The sequence below is a fragment of the Halictus rubicundus genome, chromosome 1 (genome assembly GCF_050948215.1).
Source record: "Halictus rubicundus isolate RS-2024b chromosome 1, iyHalRubi1_principal, whole genome shotgun sequence".
NCBI classification, from domain to species: domain Eukaryota; kingdom Metazoa; phylum Arthropoda; class Insecta; order Hymenoptera; family Halictidae; genus Halictus; species Halictus rubicundus.
In genome coordinates, this window is record NC_135149.1 from 11,826,561 (window position 1) to 11,841,389 (window position 14,829).

Sequence of the window (14,829 nt, forward strand, 5' to 3'; positions counted from 1 at the left end):
TTCGTCTGGATTCATCGGTATGCAGGCCGTTCGAATAAGTCTTATTTTTCCATTGCCGCTTTAATTACTTTAATTACATTAATTCGCCGATCAGACAGTGTGAAAACGGTCCGAGGTGTCGAAAGGCAACGGCGCCGCGCTGTTCGGAAGCGGACGATCGATACGAAACGACTTGCGAAAGGCCCTCTCCCTACGGCAGGAAAACAGCCTACGAACGAAAAGGAACGGAACGGGGAAGGAAAAGGAAACCGGAGCATGTGAAAGATCAATGACTTACCCTGGCTTTATCAAGTTGACTGAGGGCCTGCTTCTCCTTCTCGCGTCGCAAGTTCTCCCTCTCCTCGTCCAGCGAGAGATCCGAGCTCGGCTGCGAGTAGTTCGAGTCCGCCGAGCCCTGAAACGAAAAACAAAACCGTTCAAATTGTGCCCCGAAGCAGCCAATATCATTACGTCTAAATCATCGTTTCATTTCCTCTGCAATAACCCTTTCAAAAAATTAAAATCCTTCCCAGAGCTCTGGGAAGACCGTCAATCTCCTTCCTGGGAAACTGGCGAGCAAGTGTTCCTGGCCACAAAAAATATTTTAAGTCAATGCGATGATGACGATAGACCTTGTTAAAATCCTCATTTCATCCTTTGTACTCTGGGTAATATCGTCCTGTGAAGGATGTTTAAATTTTTGTTCTTCATAATAACAACTTATGTATTTTGTATTTCGAATACTAGATCCATCTCGCGGTTTTTCATCGGAAAGAAATTCGTCACGAAAGTATTTACTAATGACATGGAACGAATAAGTGTCTTGAACACGAACGCTTGTTTCGATCGCGACGATTTTTAAACATCGCGGGCGAGATCGATTCGCACAACAGAAACGGAGAACACATCGTCGGACGCCGGTATTCTTCCACATTCCTTGACTCCTATCTCCTTATCGATTACCTCAAACTGGGCGAACGACTATAATCTGGAAGTTGGAACTCCGTACGGTCATTACACCGTGTTCCACATTCACTGAAATTTGCCCATCGGCGAGCGCGACGGCTCTCAGGAGCCACTTTTTTTTTTCTTCTTTGCAAGAATCGCGAGACCCGATGTTTTGTCTAGGAAAAGCCACGGAGGAGATCCTCGAGAACTGTCGGGGGCCATTAGTCGAAAAGGGGAGTCTCGACCAGAGACTGCAAACGTTTTCAAGTGGCAGTTTGTGCAACTGTCACTTGAATCGAATTCTTCTCAAAGAATGCACAGTGGCGCTTGTACACAACGATGATGGTTTAGAAAGTTCAAGTGCATCGTGATTATAAAAATGAGGTTCGCTTGGTTGGAAATACGTTGTTGTATTGTGTTTTGTATATACAATATGCCTAAGAAACAAGAATTTGCTGGGAACGCTATTCAGCGAGAGAGAACGCTGCAGTAGAATCAGACAGCACTGGTCAGACGCGTGAATTTTTCCACTCGCGCTGTAATTTCCTTTTCCCAACGAGCAGACAACATTCTAAACAATCTATTTCCATCGTAAACATATTTTCTAACGCAACAATTTTCTAATTACAACTCGCGAAAGCAGGTTCAATAAAAGAAAATATTATATCTTCTCAATCGAGATACGCAGCAGCATGAAGAATTAATAACAGTTTGGCCCATGAATATTCACAGCTATCGAGTAATTCGGCTTTCAATAAAACTTCAAAGTGATTTTTACCACGGTGATTTTTAAAATATTTGCATACTCACAGCTATAATCCAATTATTTGCCGTAAACGATTCTCCATTTAAATATCCCTCAAAGCATGGAGCATTTATATTCAGCGATAAAATAGAATCACGGAGACAAAGGCGGCAATCGGAACAAGATATCGGGAACGCGTTAACAGGATTACCTGGCGAAACCAATAAATCAGTTTCAAGGTGTTTCCACGGCCGTTCGCCGGGTATTAGTGTCACGATCAAGTAAACATCGTCAATTCTACGTTGTGCCAGGAATGATACGTGACAAAAATTCCGAATCTATCTGGTCTATGTCTGCGATGTTGTCAGCAGGCGTTCAATTAAGTGTCACCCAGGAACTCCGCGTCTGTTGGCAACAATTTCGCCAAGGGACCTCGACTAATTCGAACGAGAATTAATTCGAAGTCTTATCAGTGCGGCTCGTAAACAAGAAATCTGTCGGGGCAAGACGCAATTTGTAGCAGTTTTATCGAACGGCCCGATGACATTGACATATTGATCCACCGTGTTGAAAGTCGAAGCCTCTGCTTGTCCCGTAATTAGACACTTAATTAAATGAGAAGGATGACTGAGGCGTGTCGAGCCCCTCAGACGAGAATTTGCATTTTTCAGGCTCTCGGTGCGCACACCGTTTCATACGGGCATTCGGCCAATTTACCTTTTTTCGTATACTGTGTGCTCGATGACTGTGCAACTTTCGAGACATTTTTCATAATTTTATCCGCCGCATGACATTGACGTATTGATCCAGCCGGCTCAAAGACGTCTCCGGCATCCGAGCGTTCAATTTCATGAAAGGAATGGCCGACAAGCATCGGGACATCTGGACGTGGATCTAAATTTACGTCTCGTGATAATTATCCCTTATCAGTGGACATCGAGATCATTAGCTTCTTCAGTGTCTCCACGAATCGTTCCGTTCAAGCTACATAGAAAAATTGTAGTACATGCTAGTACTTATTAATCCTGCACCGTCTACATTAAATTTGATACAATTCCAATAAAAGTTTTGCTTGTATATTAATGTATATTAATTTTGGAAGATTCGTTCAACACAGCTCTGTTACTTTCAGATTGTATACTGTAGCACAACCAATTTTTCTTGTTCGTCTATTAATCCTCGCACTCCTGCGCGTTCTAGGCCTATGCCTAAGTCATTTTTGACTCACACCAGATTCGCCAGATCAGGGGAATTGACTCGAATCGCGGGGAATACAGTTACCCTCTCTCTGCCAGTATCGGGTTAGTCACGTGACATTAAAGCGTGGGGGACCACCGTCATAGAAGGGGAAAGTAGAGTGGGGAGGCGACTCTGACTCACGCCAATATTTCACTAATCATATTGACGGCCGTTCAAGCTTATCCCCACCGCTATCGCGATGGGTCACGAATGACTCCGGCATAGCATACGGAGGGTTAAGTGTTTGGATAATAGAATAGACCAAAAACAATACAAGGTTATAATGTCGATCGAATAATATGGAAAAACTTAATGTGTATTAATTTTAAATAGTCTTGTATACGTAGAATCGAAATCTTGCAATTCGAGATATAGATAAAAAGAAATCGAAGTTGATATCGTCTGTAGAAGGATTCTCAGTGGTATCTCCTTGAGCCCGAAAGGAATTTTGTCCTCCCAGAGAATGAATTCATTCGATTGGGGGTCGTAGTCATGCCAACGGCCTATACTTGATCGTGTCTCCACGACCGGCTCCCGTGCGTGACTGTGTAAATTTGTCTATGCGTGCTAACGCGACCTTCACGGCCCCTTCGTGGCCCTTAAAAAACCAGGATGGCTTTAATCAATCGAGCAAAACATCGTTCCCTGTAGAAATTGTTGTTCGAGATCCTGTTCTCGACCCTTCGTCGCCTTCATAACCCTAGTTGGAAGGTCGTTGATTACACCAGGCTTGTCTTTTCATCCGTGTTTCGCGTGAATTTCGTAAACAAACGATAGGGGTAAGCACACCTGGCATTATTTTTATCTGCTCTGAGAAACGACTATTAATAAGAAATCGATAATGTAAACGCCGGTGGCTTCGTTGGGCAAATAAAAAACTCTGGATGCTGGATACTACAAAAAGTTCAATAAACAGCGAACGAGGACAAAATCATGTTCACTTTGTAGACAGAGGGTTTAACCTAAGTCTTCGAGACGCTTCGAGGTAAAAATTCTTTTCAGAAAATATTTCGAAGTTTGCTAGCTTCGATGGCCCACTGACAACGATGCGCATCTTGTGATAATTATACTGCGGATCTTCGTCCAAATTTCTATATTCAAAGATTTATTTTATAAAACTAGCAAATGCTTTCATCGACAAATAAATTCCTTGCATAAAATAAAAATAGCGTTCGTGTTTGGTAATGTACAGATTCTCTTGTGTTTGAAAAATTTGCCGGTACAACCAGTGCAGGCCAATCAGCTCATAATTTACAATGTCTTCAACATTGCCTTCAATTAAGAAGAAGATAAAATTGCTAAAAGTAATGAGAGGCATTTCGTTTGTTTGTTTCGTGGTAATCGATACCGTCTAAAGAAGTGGTACGCCGACCGAATGGTAGAATGGCATAAACAAAGTGATAAAAACGCCGGACAAGCGTGAGAGGGAAGAATATCTATAACGAGGATGAAAACAGCGGCTACCGGGGGCAACGGAGCATACCGGAAACGCTCGGTTTCACATTGAAAACGTAAACCAGATCGATTTAGATTGCAACGCAAAGGATCGAGGCTCTGCAACGATAACACGCCTCGCCGGTTTTATTTCACGGCAGGCTGATTAATGGGAAACTTCTATGACGCGGCTGCACCTTCACAGGGAGAGAGCCCTTTTATAAAACCGAGAAAGAGTGGAAGACGGCGAACTTCCCTTCGCGACTGATTTACTTTGCAAGCGATTCGTCGACACCCTTTCGAGAAAGACCGCCCCCTGTTATCAGTGTTATACTCTCGGGGATATCCAACCCTTATTGCTTCGGAGAAATGGGGAAAGACTCGGTGAAGCAGGATTTAAATAATTAGGGTCAATCGACGGGAAATGTGTCGAAACCCTTATCTCACAGCATTTTCTGTTTTTCTTTCGATATTAGACAATTGATTGTTTATTGCTCTCCGTGGGGTGAAATTATGATGTAGTGCTGACTAACTGATTTGGTTTAAGGGCGTCGACCTGCTGGATCATTGACCTAGTTGCACTTTACTTTCGCTTAACCTTCTCTTGCGGAGTTTGTCGGATGTTTTAGTTGTTTTTTTCAGGAATGTGAGATTACTTTAGAATTAACAGTAGCTTCGATTTTGACTCGACAGAAAATGAATGACAGAGGGCAACTAAATTTGTTAGAGCCTGGCCAATAATACCTGAGTGAACAGCTTGTTGTAGCCAGAATTGTGTTGATTATATCCGATCATCGCCGGAAACCGCCGCCGTAGTCGCCAGGGCCGTTCTTCGAGCGGCGGTAACCCACTTCCGGCGGGGTCCCAGACTTTGTTGGGCCCAGTTTCGCTCCGAGGCTGAGTCCCGATCCGCTAAACTTTCGCTTAGCACACGCTACCGCATCTCGTCCTCGGAATTCTCGAGTTTTCCCGGCGTTTCTCTGATTACTATCTCTGTTCTCCTCCAGCAGGGACCGTGTAGAACGCCGCGCGCGCGCCGCTACGCCATCCTGGTTGGCGCAACGACCAACCCGGCACTGTCTCTCAGGCGCTCTTCCACGACTTTTTGCGCTTCCGTTTGCAAGCCATCCAAATGTCAGTGTCGATCTACCCCCGGCTTGACAGCGCTATCGCACCTCGACCACCTGGTGCCTCGATCTCCGCGAACATCTTGAGATCCGACGCGAGATCGAGCCTCTTCGGGATGACTTCCGGTGACGCACCTCGGTCGATGCTGAACAAGCGCGTTTCGTCATGATCACTCGCTTGTTGTGCGATTTTTGCAATGTCGATGGACGCAGGCAGAGATACGAGTAGTTTTTGCTGGGATGATTTTGATAGATGATCTTGTCACATTGAACGGTCTGGGTAAAGATTATGGTTTCTCCATTGCTTAGATGAAATGAAATTATTATAGAAAAGCTTGGATTTTACTACAGTAAAGGTCCTTTGAATACAGTATACAGTATAGAGGGTGTTCTCGCATAATTAAATTATTGAAAGGTGAGCTTGTCGATTGATGACAAGTTTTTGTATACTCTGGATACATGTATCAATATTTACTAATCTTACCGAGCACTAAACATATATTTCAATTATTCCTCAAGGTCTCTATAATTCCAATAATCACATAATGAGAAATTAGAGTCAATCGGTAATTTGATCTAGTAGCTCGAGACTTAAAGGGCCGTATCTCGGATTCCTCAAGAATAAAATCGAAAATAATCATCAACAAATATCTCTACACAGTAACGTTTTCAGCAGCCTGGTAGTTGCACCGCAATATTCTCAGGAAATCCTCGATCGAGCACGATGTTCGATTGAGATTGATGCGCCTTGGCAGACAATCTCCTTCAGCTGTTATCGCGAAATATGCCGATATAATTGCGCTCGAGCGTCTTAACGAGTGCTGTCTCGGTTGCACTCGTTTTGCTTGTCTAACCACGCCGCTCCCTCGTTAATTACACCGTCGCAATTAAAGTAACGATCATCGCACGTCTGAGAAAAAAGACGTGGCCGTCCGTGTCCGACGCGGTTGATCGATTGTCAAGTAATATCGAAACCGGTGGAGGGCTCGTTCCATCAAGACGAAAACTTTCGGACCTCCTCTTCATCTTGCTCAGGGCTTAAACGAGATTGAAGGATCGCGACGCGGAGCGATACCATTTATGTAAATCGATGGCGCTCCTCCACTGGTTACGTGCCACGCCGTTACGCGTTTAATAGCCGGGATCGTCAGCGATTTCGATTATGCGTGCCGCGGGTGGGGTTAGTATGAGATATCGCCTAGTCTTGCTTCACGGGAGAATCTGCTCGACAAGTCAAACTTCAATAGCCTTTGATCTTTTCAACGCTTTCTCCGAAATGGATAGGATTCTTTCTTTACTGCAAATTTAAAGGTGGCTTTTCGCCGATGACATTCAATGACTATTTTGGCTTGTAAGTATGAAAATTTTAAAGCTCGTTTTTATATTTTTTGATGCTCTTTTACAATTGTATTCTGACATGTTGATCCTAAATGACTGACGTGTATCATGAAAAAGAAAATATTAACACTTGGATCACCATCTTTCTTAACGGTCCGAGAAATGCATATGATTTGGTTTTCTTATTGATTACTTCGCTATATAAATGCTGCAGAAGGAGAAAGCATACTGCGCTTAGAGGATATAGATCCGGGACCTCGTCTCGTAAATATCCTGTGTTATAAAGAAGACGGTATATTAAATAGTGTTTTATAGCAGCAATATCTATGCTAAGTGTGTTATACTAAGATGCTGGTTTTCGGAAAATTGGATTTACCTCTCGCCCGATGCGGAGTGTTTTGATCGTAAAGTTTGGCCGCGTGAAGAGTGAATAAAGGAGGAGCGAGCCGGGCGAATTTTAAACCATTTACGAGGCTCGGCAAACGAGTTCGTACACCGAGTGTCTCTAAATAACTAATACGACCAGAGCAAATAACTTGGAAGTCGAGTGCCAGCTTGGTGTACGTTTTAATCGATAGGGCTCGCTCGAAGGGTCTGCAGGGGTCGAGAAAAATGTCACCCTATATTTTTGACTCCCTTATTCCTTGTACAGTTGCGCCCTTCCAAGTCTTGCCATCGATTTCAACCCCCCGCGGACAATTTACCCCCTCGAACCGTTTCGTACTTGAAGACTTCGAATCACCACAGAAAATCGTACAGCATCGTCGAAACGAAATTTCTTCGACAATCGTCACCGAGTTACTAGGTTGGTAACGTCATTGACAAACCCTGAGGCGCGTTCCCCCTTTTGAACAACCCTGTAGCGAATTTTCCAGCGAATTACCCAACGTGTCCTCAGCAGCAAATGGAACACACCGGTCAGATCGCAAAAGGATCTTGTCAGTCACGCAACTCCCTGATCGCCAGCCGCTCGAATAATTAATTAACGCTTGCAATTAATGCGACCCCGGTTGGCCGATCGTACTGGAACATAACAATTCTCTCTTGACGGAAAAAGAGAAGGAAAAGGCGCAAAGAGAGAGAGAGAGAGAGAGAGAGAGAGAGAGAGAGAGAGAGAGAGAAAGAACCGAGACCTCTCGAATTATCAGCGGGGTCGTAGGGAGAGGGCAATCGATTCCGTTGACCTCTTTGTAACTCGGAGCCATGGAGCACAGCCGGGGTTGTCCCCTTGTAAACAGACGTCGGGATAATTCTCACTCGGGAAGAATTGTTGGGTGATTAACTATTTGCACATTATTTATTAATCATCGACGCGACTGGTTAACAATTATCGAAATGCGAGGACACCATCGTGGGAAATCATTCGATGGAAAATGAAAGTTAAATAAATTCGATCTTCCCAATTTTTCTAAGGCTTCGCTGACAGTCAGTGTGCTCTTTTAGTACTTGCTAACTTGGATATTTGATTAATTATAACACGAGAATCATTTATACAGCCACTTCGTACACGCTATATAAGTTTCCCAGAAATGGCCTAACAGAGAGATTACAGCTTCCCAAATCAACCTAAAAGTCAACCATTGTTAGTAGAAAGATGTCAAAGGAATTTTACAGTATCTCAAAGAGGCATCAGCACACTCTGTATTTTCTTTGCGATAATTTAAGTTACATAGACAGCATGTGGAAACAATTTAGCTTTTTCTTGTTAGTACCTTTTCACGAGACAAATGAAAATTTCGAATCGCAAGAAACAGGAGCCAAACAGACATTTATGTCATGATTTTAGTAAGTTGGAAATAGTTCCTAAATTCTTTTAATCTCTTTTAGCTGGTTCTAAATTTTTTGTTTTGTTGCTTTTACAGCTAGAGATTCTTTCAACCTGAGGTTTTCCGGTCGGTACTGTTTCTTTTTGGAATGTCCTCAAGGGATGTTGAAGTTGTAGCAGTTTGCTCCCTACGTTTTCTAATTCGCTGAACTACACCCAATGGCGCAGTAAATGGGAATTGAATTAACCCTTTGCGGACAAATGTCGCCCCTACAGGAATCGTTATTCTCAAATAATATCAAACGAACCGTTATTAAACACAATATCTTGTCCTTCGTTTGACCCATAGCTAAGCTGAAGAAATTTGACGAAGTAGAACACGTTCTTTTAATTTTTGTTCAGTGTTGAGAATATTCATTTCAAATAGGAAGAGTTAAGCATTCATCCAGTGCTTCTTATATTCTTGCTTTATAGAGAAAACTGGCAGATTAAATACATCAGAAAAAACCCCACAGAAAAGGGTTGTAGTCGCAAAAGGTTAATCTCGTTCAAGAGAAAACAATTTCTGGAATTAAGTAAGAAGACTTGAAAAGCAACGTTCAGCATGCTACTTGAAAATTGTAATTTGTCCGCGAGACCGAGTGATCTCGCCGGGCCATCTCCAGGCACGACAATATTAAAAGGTGGCGATTCTCACTTTCCCCGGATTCCATGGGAATAATTACCCATCGCGTCTAGACCGCGTCGGTGGGAACAAAAGAGAAAAAATATGATCGCGATTCGCGTAAAGTCGGCGGGTGTCGTAATGGCAGCGTGTCCTTTGAGGAATAATTGCCCCTTCGCATCCGAGCGAGCATGTCCCCTTTGTTCCTTCCGAGTGCGCGGAAAATTCGTCCCGAGGATCAAAAAGGGCGCAGGAAGAGCAACGCAGACAACTTGTCTCCTTTTCCTCGTCCACTGCGAGAACTCCTCAAAAAAAAAAAAAAAAAAAAAATACAATCCTTCGTCGCAACCTCTGAAAACGAAGGCTTTCGGGATCGGGTCAACGACACGTTGATGCGGTTGATAGCTGGCGCTGGCGTTTATCAACAATTCTGCCTGCGTCCATCGGCTTGTTCGCGGGTGGGTACCTGTGCTCGATCTTCTCGCGCGGAAGCAGACAAGGAAAACAAATATCAACAGCTTGGAGGAAAGAAACTGGCCACGTTGCTGCGTGCCTCTCAACACCTCTCCGTTGACACGCGCTCGCGCGTCTGTGTGTGTTCGTGTGTGAACCCTTTCTCTCTCTCTTTTTTTATTTCGTCACAAAACGCGGACCGGTCTCCCGGGTACACACCGTGCGAAATATTTCGTCAGAGACACGCGCGAGACAGAAGATGCGACGACGTTTCTCCGTGTACTGACACTCTACGCGAATCGCGTTCCTGGCCGGGTTAGTTGATACATCGGCCTAGGGGCTTGCCGACTCACCCGCTCTGTGGCGCCACCGAGGAAGCCGGACGACACCCCCGTAACTATATCGATCCGACGGAAACCCCCGCGAAACCCCTCCAACTCCCTCAGATTCGCCACACGACAACGCCAGGCCACTGCACCCTGAAGGCAACGTGTCCTATCAAACCCCACGCGCCCACCTTCCAAGTGTTCCTCGACACGGGCTCTCTCCACTTTGCATCGGCCTTTCTTCGACACAACCCACTGCAGGCTCGAAGGCAACCCTCCTGGAGGCGACACACATTTCGGTCTAGATAGTCAAAATTGGCTAGCCCCTTTCGTAGAAACGATTGGGTTGTGCAATGTATATATATATGTACTTTGAAGCAGTACTTCTTCGATACAACCCTCTGCAGGTTTGTCTTCAACCTCTCATTGGCTTGAGAGGGTCTGGGGCGACACACATTTCGATCTAGATAGTCGAAATTGGCTAGCTCATTTTTTTGTAGAAGCTTTCGTTTAATATGTATACATTCAAATGATTTTTGATCGAGTGTTGAGATTTTATAATCCCGAGTAATGCACAGCTTCTTAACACCGGTCGCGAGTTAACTCGTGTCTTCATGCCGAAACGTTGTTGGAACAATATCATACCAAAAAAGAATATAAAAAGTTATATAAAAGATATGTTCAAAGTTTCATTTCTACGCATTATGTATAAATAAAGTTTATTTAGATTGTTTTAGTTTCACATCCAATTACGAAATAATAGCTGGCGACATGAGATAGCTTCTGCGTAAAATTTCCGGTCAACAATGTGTTAACAAATCGGTCAATAAATGATTTGCTGAAATTGTAAATGATTGGATTATCCGTTGCTTCGTATTTCACCGCTTGAGATACATGTGTCTCTCCAAAATCAACGAACACAGATCACGTAGACCTGGTAGACCGTCGCTCTAGTGAATCAGCAAAATGCTGGGCTAGCCGGTAGACAATGCTGCCACCCAATTAGGCGAATGCACCTCGAAGATAAGTTCCGAGTGCATCGTGGCCTCACCATGAGCCGCGCATGTCCGTCTTCGCGGCCACTCGTGACCGCAAACTGATCGAATTCGAGCAGCTGCATTCGCGCGCGGTCACGCGTGCAGCGAAACATCGATCGAACCTTTTTAAGAAAAATAAATAATATCGCCCAGACACTCGTCCGACCGGACTCTAAAAAAAAAGACGATGGTCGATCTACGAGTCACGGTTGCGGGAAGGTCGATCTGTCGAAACTTGGCGACAACGAGGACTCTCGGGCATCGAAGGACGTCTCAGCTATTTCAGTGTAAACGCTGCATTAGAGGCGTCCTGTCATTTAGAGGCAATCGCGAAAATAGAATTGTCGCGGATGCGACTCTCTTTTCGGGCGGCAATCGATTGTCGCTGGCGAATGGTTCCTGCTATAAATCGATCGATCACGCGCAACAAAGACAGGTATAGTTGTCTGGTGTTACAGGGTTTATCAACTATTAACACAGGCCTGTTTATTTTTACATGCACTTCGATTGCAGCCTTTGCCCCACTTTTCAAACTGTGCTTTTATCGAGGAGGGCGAAAATCGTCAGTACAACTCCGGTTATGCTAACACTCGGAGCCGAGTGCTACCTCTCGTTCTCATTGCAGTCGTTGTTGTAAACACAGCGCGATCTATACGAGATTGTCTGCGACCGTTCATTTGGTCGAAGAGCTTCGGGAAAGTCTGAATTTGGTGTTGTTGCTTTCTGCAATCATCGCCGGACTGTGAATCTTCGTGCACAATTAAAATTGTCTAAGTTCGTTATGAGGAACAAAAGTTTCATGAAAATGTATTCCAAAGTATCAATCACTCAATCTCCGATGATTAATTAAAATAGCTGTTCTACAAACAGAGGAACCAACATGTCTACGAGAAATATCCACAAAAATGTGTTTCAAGAAATTGCTGAGTAAAGCTACGTATGGTGTAGCCAAGTGAAACCTAAAATGAAATTTTATCATGAAAATTATCCTCCGCGCGAATTGTCGACTATAAACGCGACCAGCTTCGTTAACTCGGAGCTCCTAGAGCTCCGAAAACCAGCTAGGAAGTAACAAGCCCACAGAAAGGAAACAGCAAGAAATTCCCAGAGCGAGCGTTCACAAAAATGAACCAGTTTCGCAAATGTTGGATAAATTGTCGGGCAAGTTAGGGCAAGTTTCCAAGCGTTTCATATTCCCAGGCGTGTTCAGAACTTCTAGCGAGCCTTAGTTCTAGAGTCATCGCCCGGACCATTGCTTTCTAGCGTCGCTCATCGAAATTCCGTTCGATCTGTTCAACAATTTATCAGCAGGTGGTGTCTGTAGCATTTTAAGATCACGTTGGTCTCATTTTTATAAGGCAAAACACTTGTTAGAGTTGGTAGGTTTCACCTTAAGACAGCAAGTCTATTGTGTTTCGTGGAAGGTTGTAGTGTTAAAATACAAAAAAAAAAAAATATATTTTTATTGAAAAAGATCAATGACACAAAGTGTTTCCTAGCTGGCAATGTTAATAGGTTCGGTGGTAGGTACAGCGTTAAAGTACAAGAAAACGTTGACAAAATTCAATGGCACAAAGAATTTCTTATATTATATTATATTATAGATTTAATTGAGAATTAAAGAATTGTGTAGAGCAATCAACAGAAGTGGACATTCGTGAGAAGCCGCTGTCAGTTTTCATTTACCTTCCTCTTGCCGAAGGGCTTGTAAAGTTCCCTCTTCGCCGGCCGCCGAAGATGCGCCATCTTTCCGCGACCTATTCGCAACCTAGCGACAGCGATCCCGGATTTATGCGAACCTGTCGCGAGACAACAATTGTCGGACGAGGTTTCGCGTTCGTGCAACAGTGTTCGTCAGCTTCGCGAGTCCATCGACTTCCGGTAAGAAGCACGTCGAGTTCTGATTCGAAACCGCATTTATCACACGACCGGCTGTCAGTTCGTTCTCACTTTCACGCACTCCGCGGCTGAGCTGGCTCCTGAAGCCGCGTGGGATGCATCGAGAACCTATTCGAGCCTAAAGCGCGACGGACGTCGAAACGCCAGCGAAAAAAAGACCAGCCTAATTAGCGTCAGCTGCGCTTATTAACGATTAATACGCGTCGGGGCACGAGCCACGATCTTTGGATCCTTGCCGAAGAGCGAACGCGCGATAGCGAAGTCGTAAATCTTCAGCCTTAACCTTGACTTCTGAGGCTGGCGGCTCGAAGAATCACCAAAAATCTAATGATTGCGATAATTTGACAGAAAACGCTGATAGAGGCTGTCGATGCGTCCCACAGCGAAGCCTAAGAGCTCTGTCTATGCTGACGAATCTGATGATTGCGATAATTTTGCCATAGAAAACGTTGCACTGGTGGAGGCTATCGATGCATCCCACAGTTCGTAGGACATCCAGCGCGATCCCCTAACTGCGAGAGCCTCCGGAAAAGCTCGCCGAGGGTCTCTGGCGTTGATAAAATACTTTGCCACTTGGTTATCACTCGGAACACGGTTGAACGATCATGTCACGTGTATACCCGATAGCAGTGCTCAGTTTTTTCTTTTTGTTGTTGTTTTCGGGTTTTCGGGATGGAATTCGCGGTTCACCGGTTGATCGACGATCGATATTCGCGTAGATCGGCGGCGTCCGAACTGTTTTGTCTCGGACCCACGGACAGATCGGTGGAAACTGGTACGAGACGAGCCCGGTATGCCTGTACGTGTGGTACTGGTGCGACGAGAAGCTTTTGGAACGCATCACGACCTCCTCCGCTATAAATAAAACGGTGGCCGCCACACCGAAAACTCTGCCAGCCGAGAGAGCCGAGTGAGCCTCGATTCGTCGTAATTTTTCTCGTTCAACGGAGAAACTCGGGAAGAAGAATGCGACCGATCCGCGCTAGACGATCCTCGCGAGCGGATTCTGAATCACCGGGCCCGGGCCTGCCGTTAGGTGTAACCGAATAACATCCGCCAGAAACCGGGAAACGAGCCTCTCGCTCTCTCACGATGATTAATCGTCCTTTGTAACGTGTCAAGGGAACAGCGTTTTAACTCGTTCGGCTATTGAGTAAAACGCCTTGGGCCACGCCGCCGGGCACTTGTGCTTGCTTTTGTGGATCAGGTATTCAGGCTGTTTCGGATCGTATTCATCAGGTCGATTCCGGAGCAAGAAACAAGGGTAATTTGTGTTGAACATCTTGGCATTCGGTTTAAAATTGAAACTTGTCAAGCTTGATCTTACGGATCGAGCATCTCGATTGTGATCCAATCGGTGAATGTTGATCTTGAAACAAGCATAAGAGATAAAGAGAAACTGTGCGAAACACCGTGGAAACTGGCTTGCAATTAGAGCTTCGAGCTTTTATTTATCCGCGAATAAAGAGGAACGCGTGAAGAGAATTAGCTACAGATGCAGAAGATTGCACTCTCGTGGGAAATTGCGTGCCGAAATGCAAACGGCAGGCGAAACGGAGAATGGCGTGCGAGTCGCTCGTCTCTCGGGGGATCTAAGAAGTCGGCATCGGTGGTGGTCAGGCATAAAGACCCTGTCCGCAAACACAACCGTGTATTCTAATCGATAAGTAGGTCTGGGTTGTGTCTAGGTTGCAATCAGGCAGCCTGCCTCTGAAATTTGTCGAAGCTGCAAACGCACGCCAAACAAAATAATCCCCGAGATATCATCAACGTTTAATGGTGTTCACGTGTCGAACGGCCTGCCCGATCTTATCACCGAGGCTGAAAATACCTCGTCTTGACCCGAGACATGTTATTCCGCTTTCGCGGGAGTTC

At 44.8% G+C, this 14,829-nt stretch overlaps 1 protein-coding gene across 9 annotated transcripts in view; it reads right to left on the minus strand.

Annotated features, from left to right (window-relative positions):
• Ca-beta (Calcium channel protein beta subunit) overlaps window positions 1-14,829 on the minus strand; it is a 126,176-nt gene that overhangs the window by 23,962 nt on the left and 87,385 nt on the right. For 6 of the 9 annotated variants that reach the window (XR_013082293.1, XM_076788077.1, XM_076788067.1 and 3 more), the window contains one exon: window positions 278-394. Coding sequence is in view for 8 of the 9 variants with exons in the window: in XM_076788077.1 (XP_076644192.1) it covers window positions 278-394 (117 nt within the window). In the remaining variant the exon portion in view is untranslated. Of the gene's footprint in view, window positions 1-277; window positions 395-5,089; window positions 5,619-9,705; window positions 9,940-12,741; window positions 13,073-13,237; window positions 13,775-14,829 lie in introns of those variants that run through there. The other 3 variants (XM_076788103.1, XM_076788095.1, XM_076788085.1) reach the window with 2 other exon arrangements.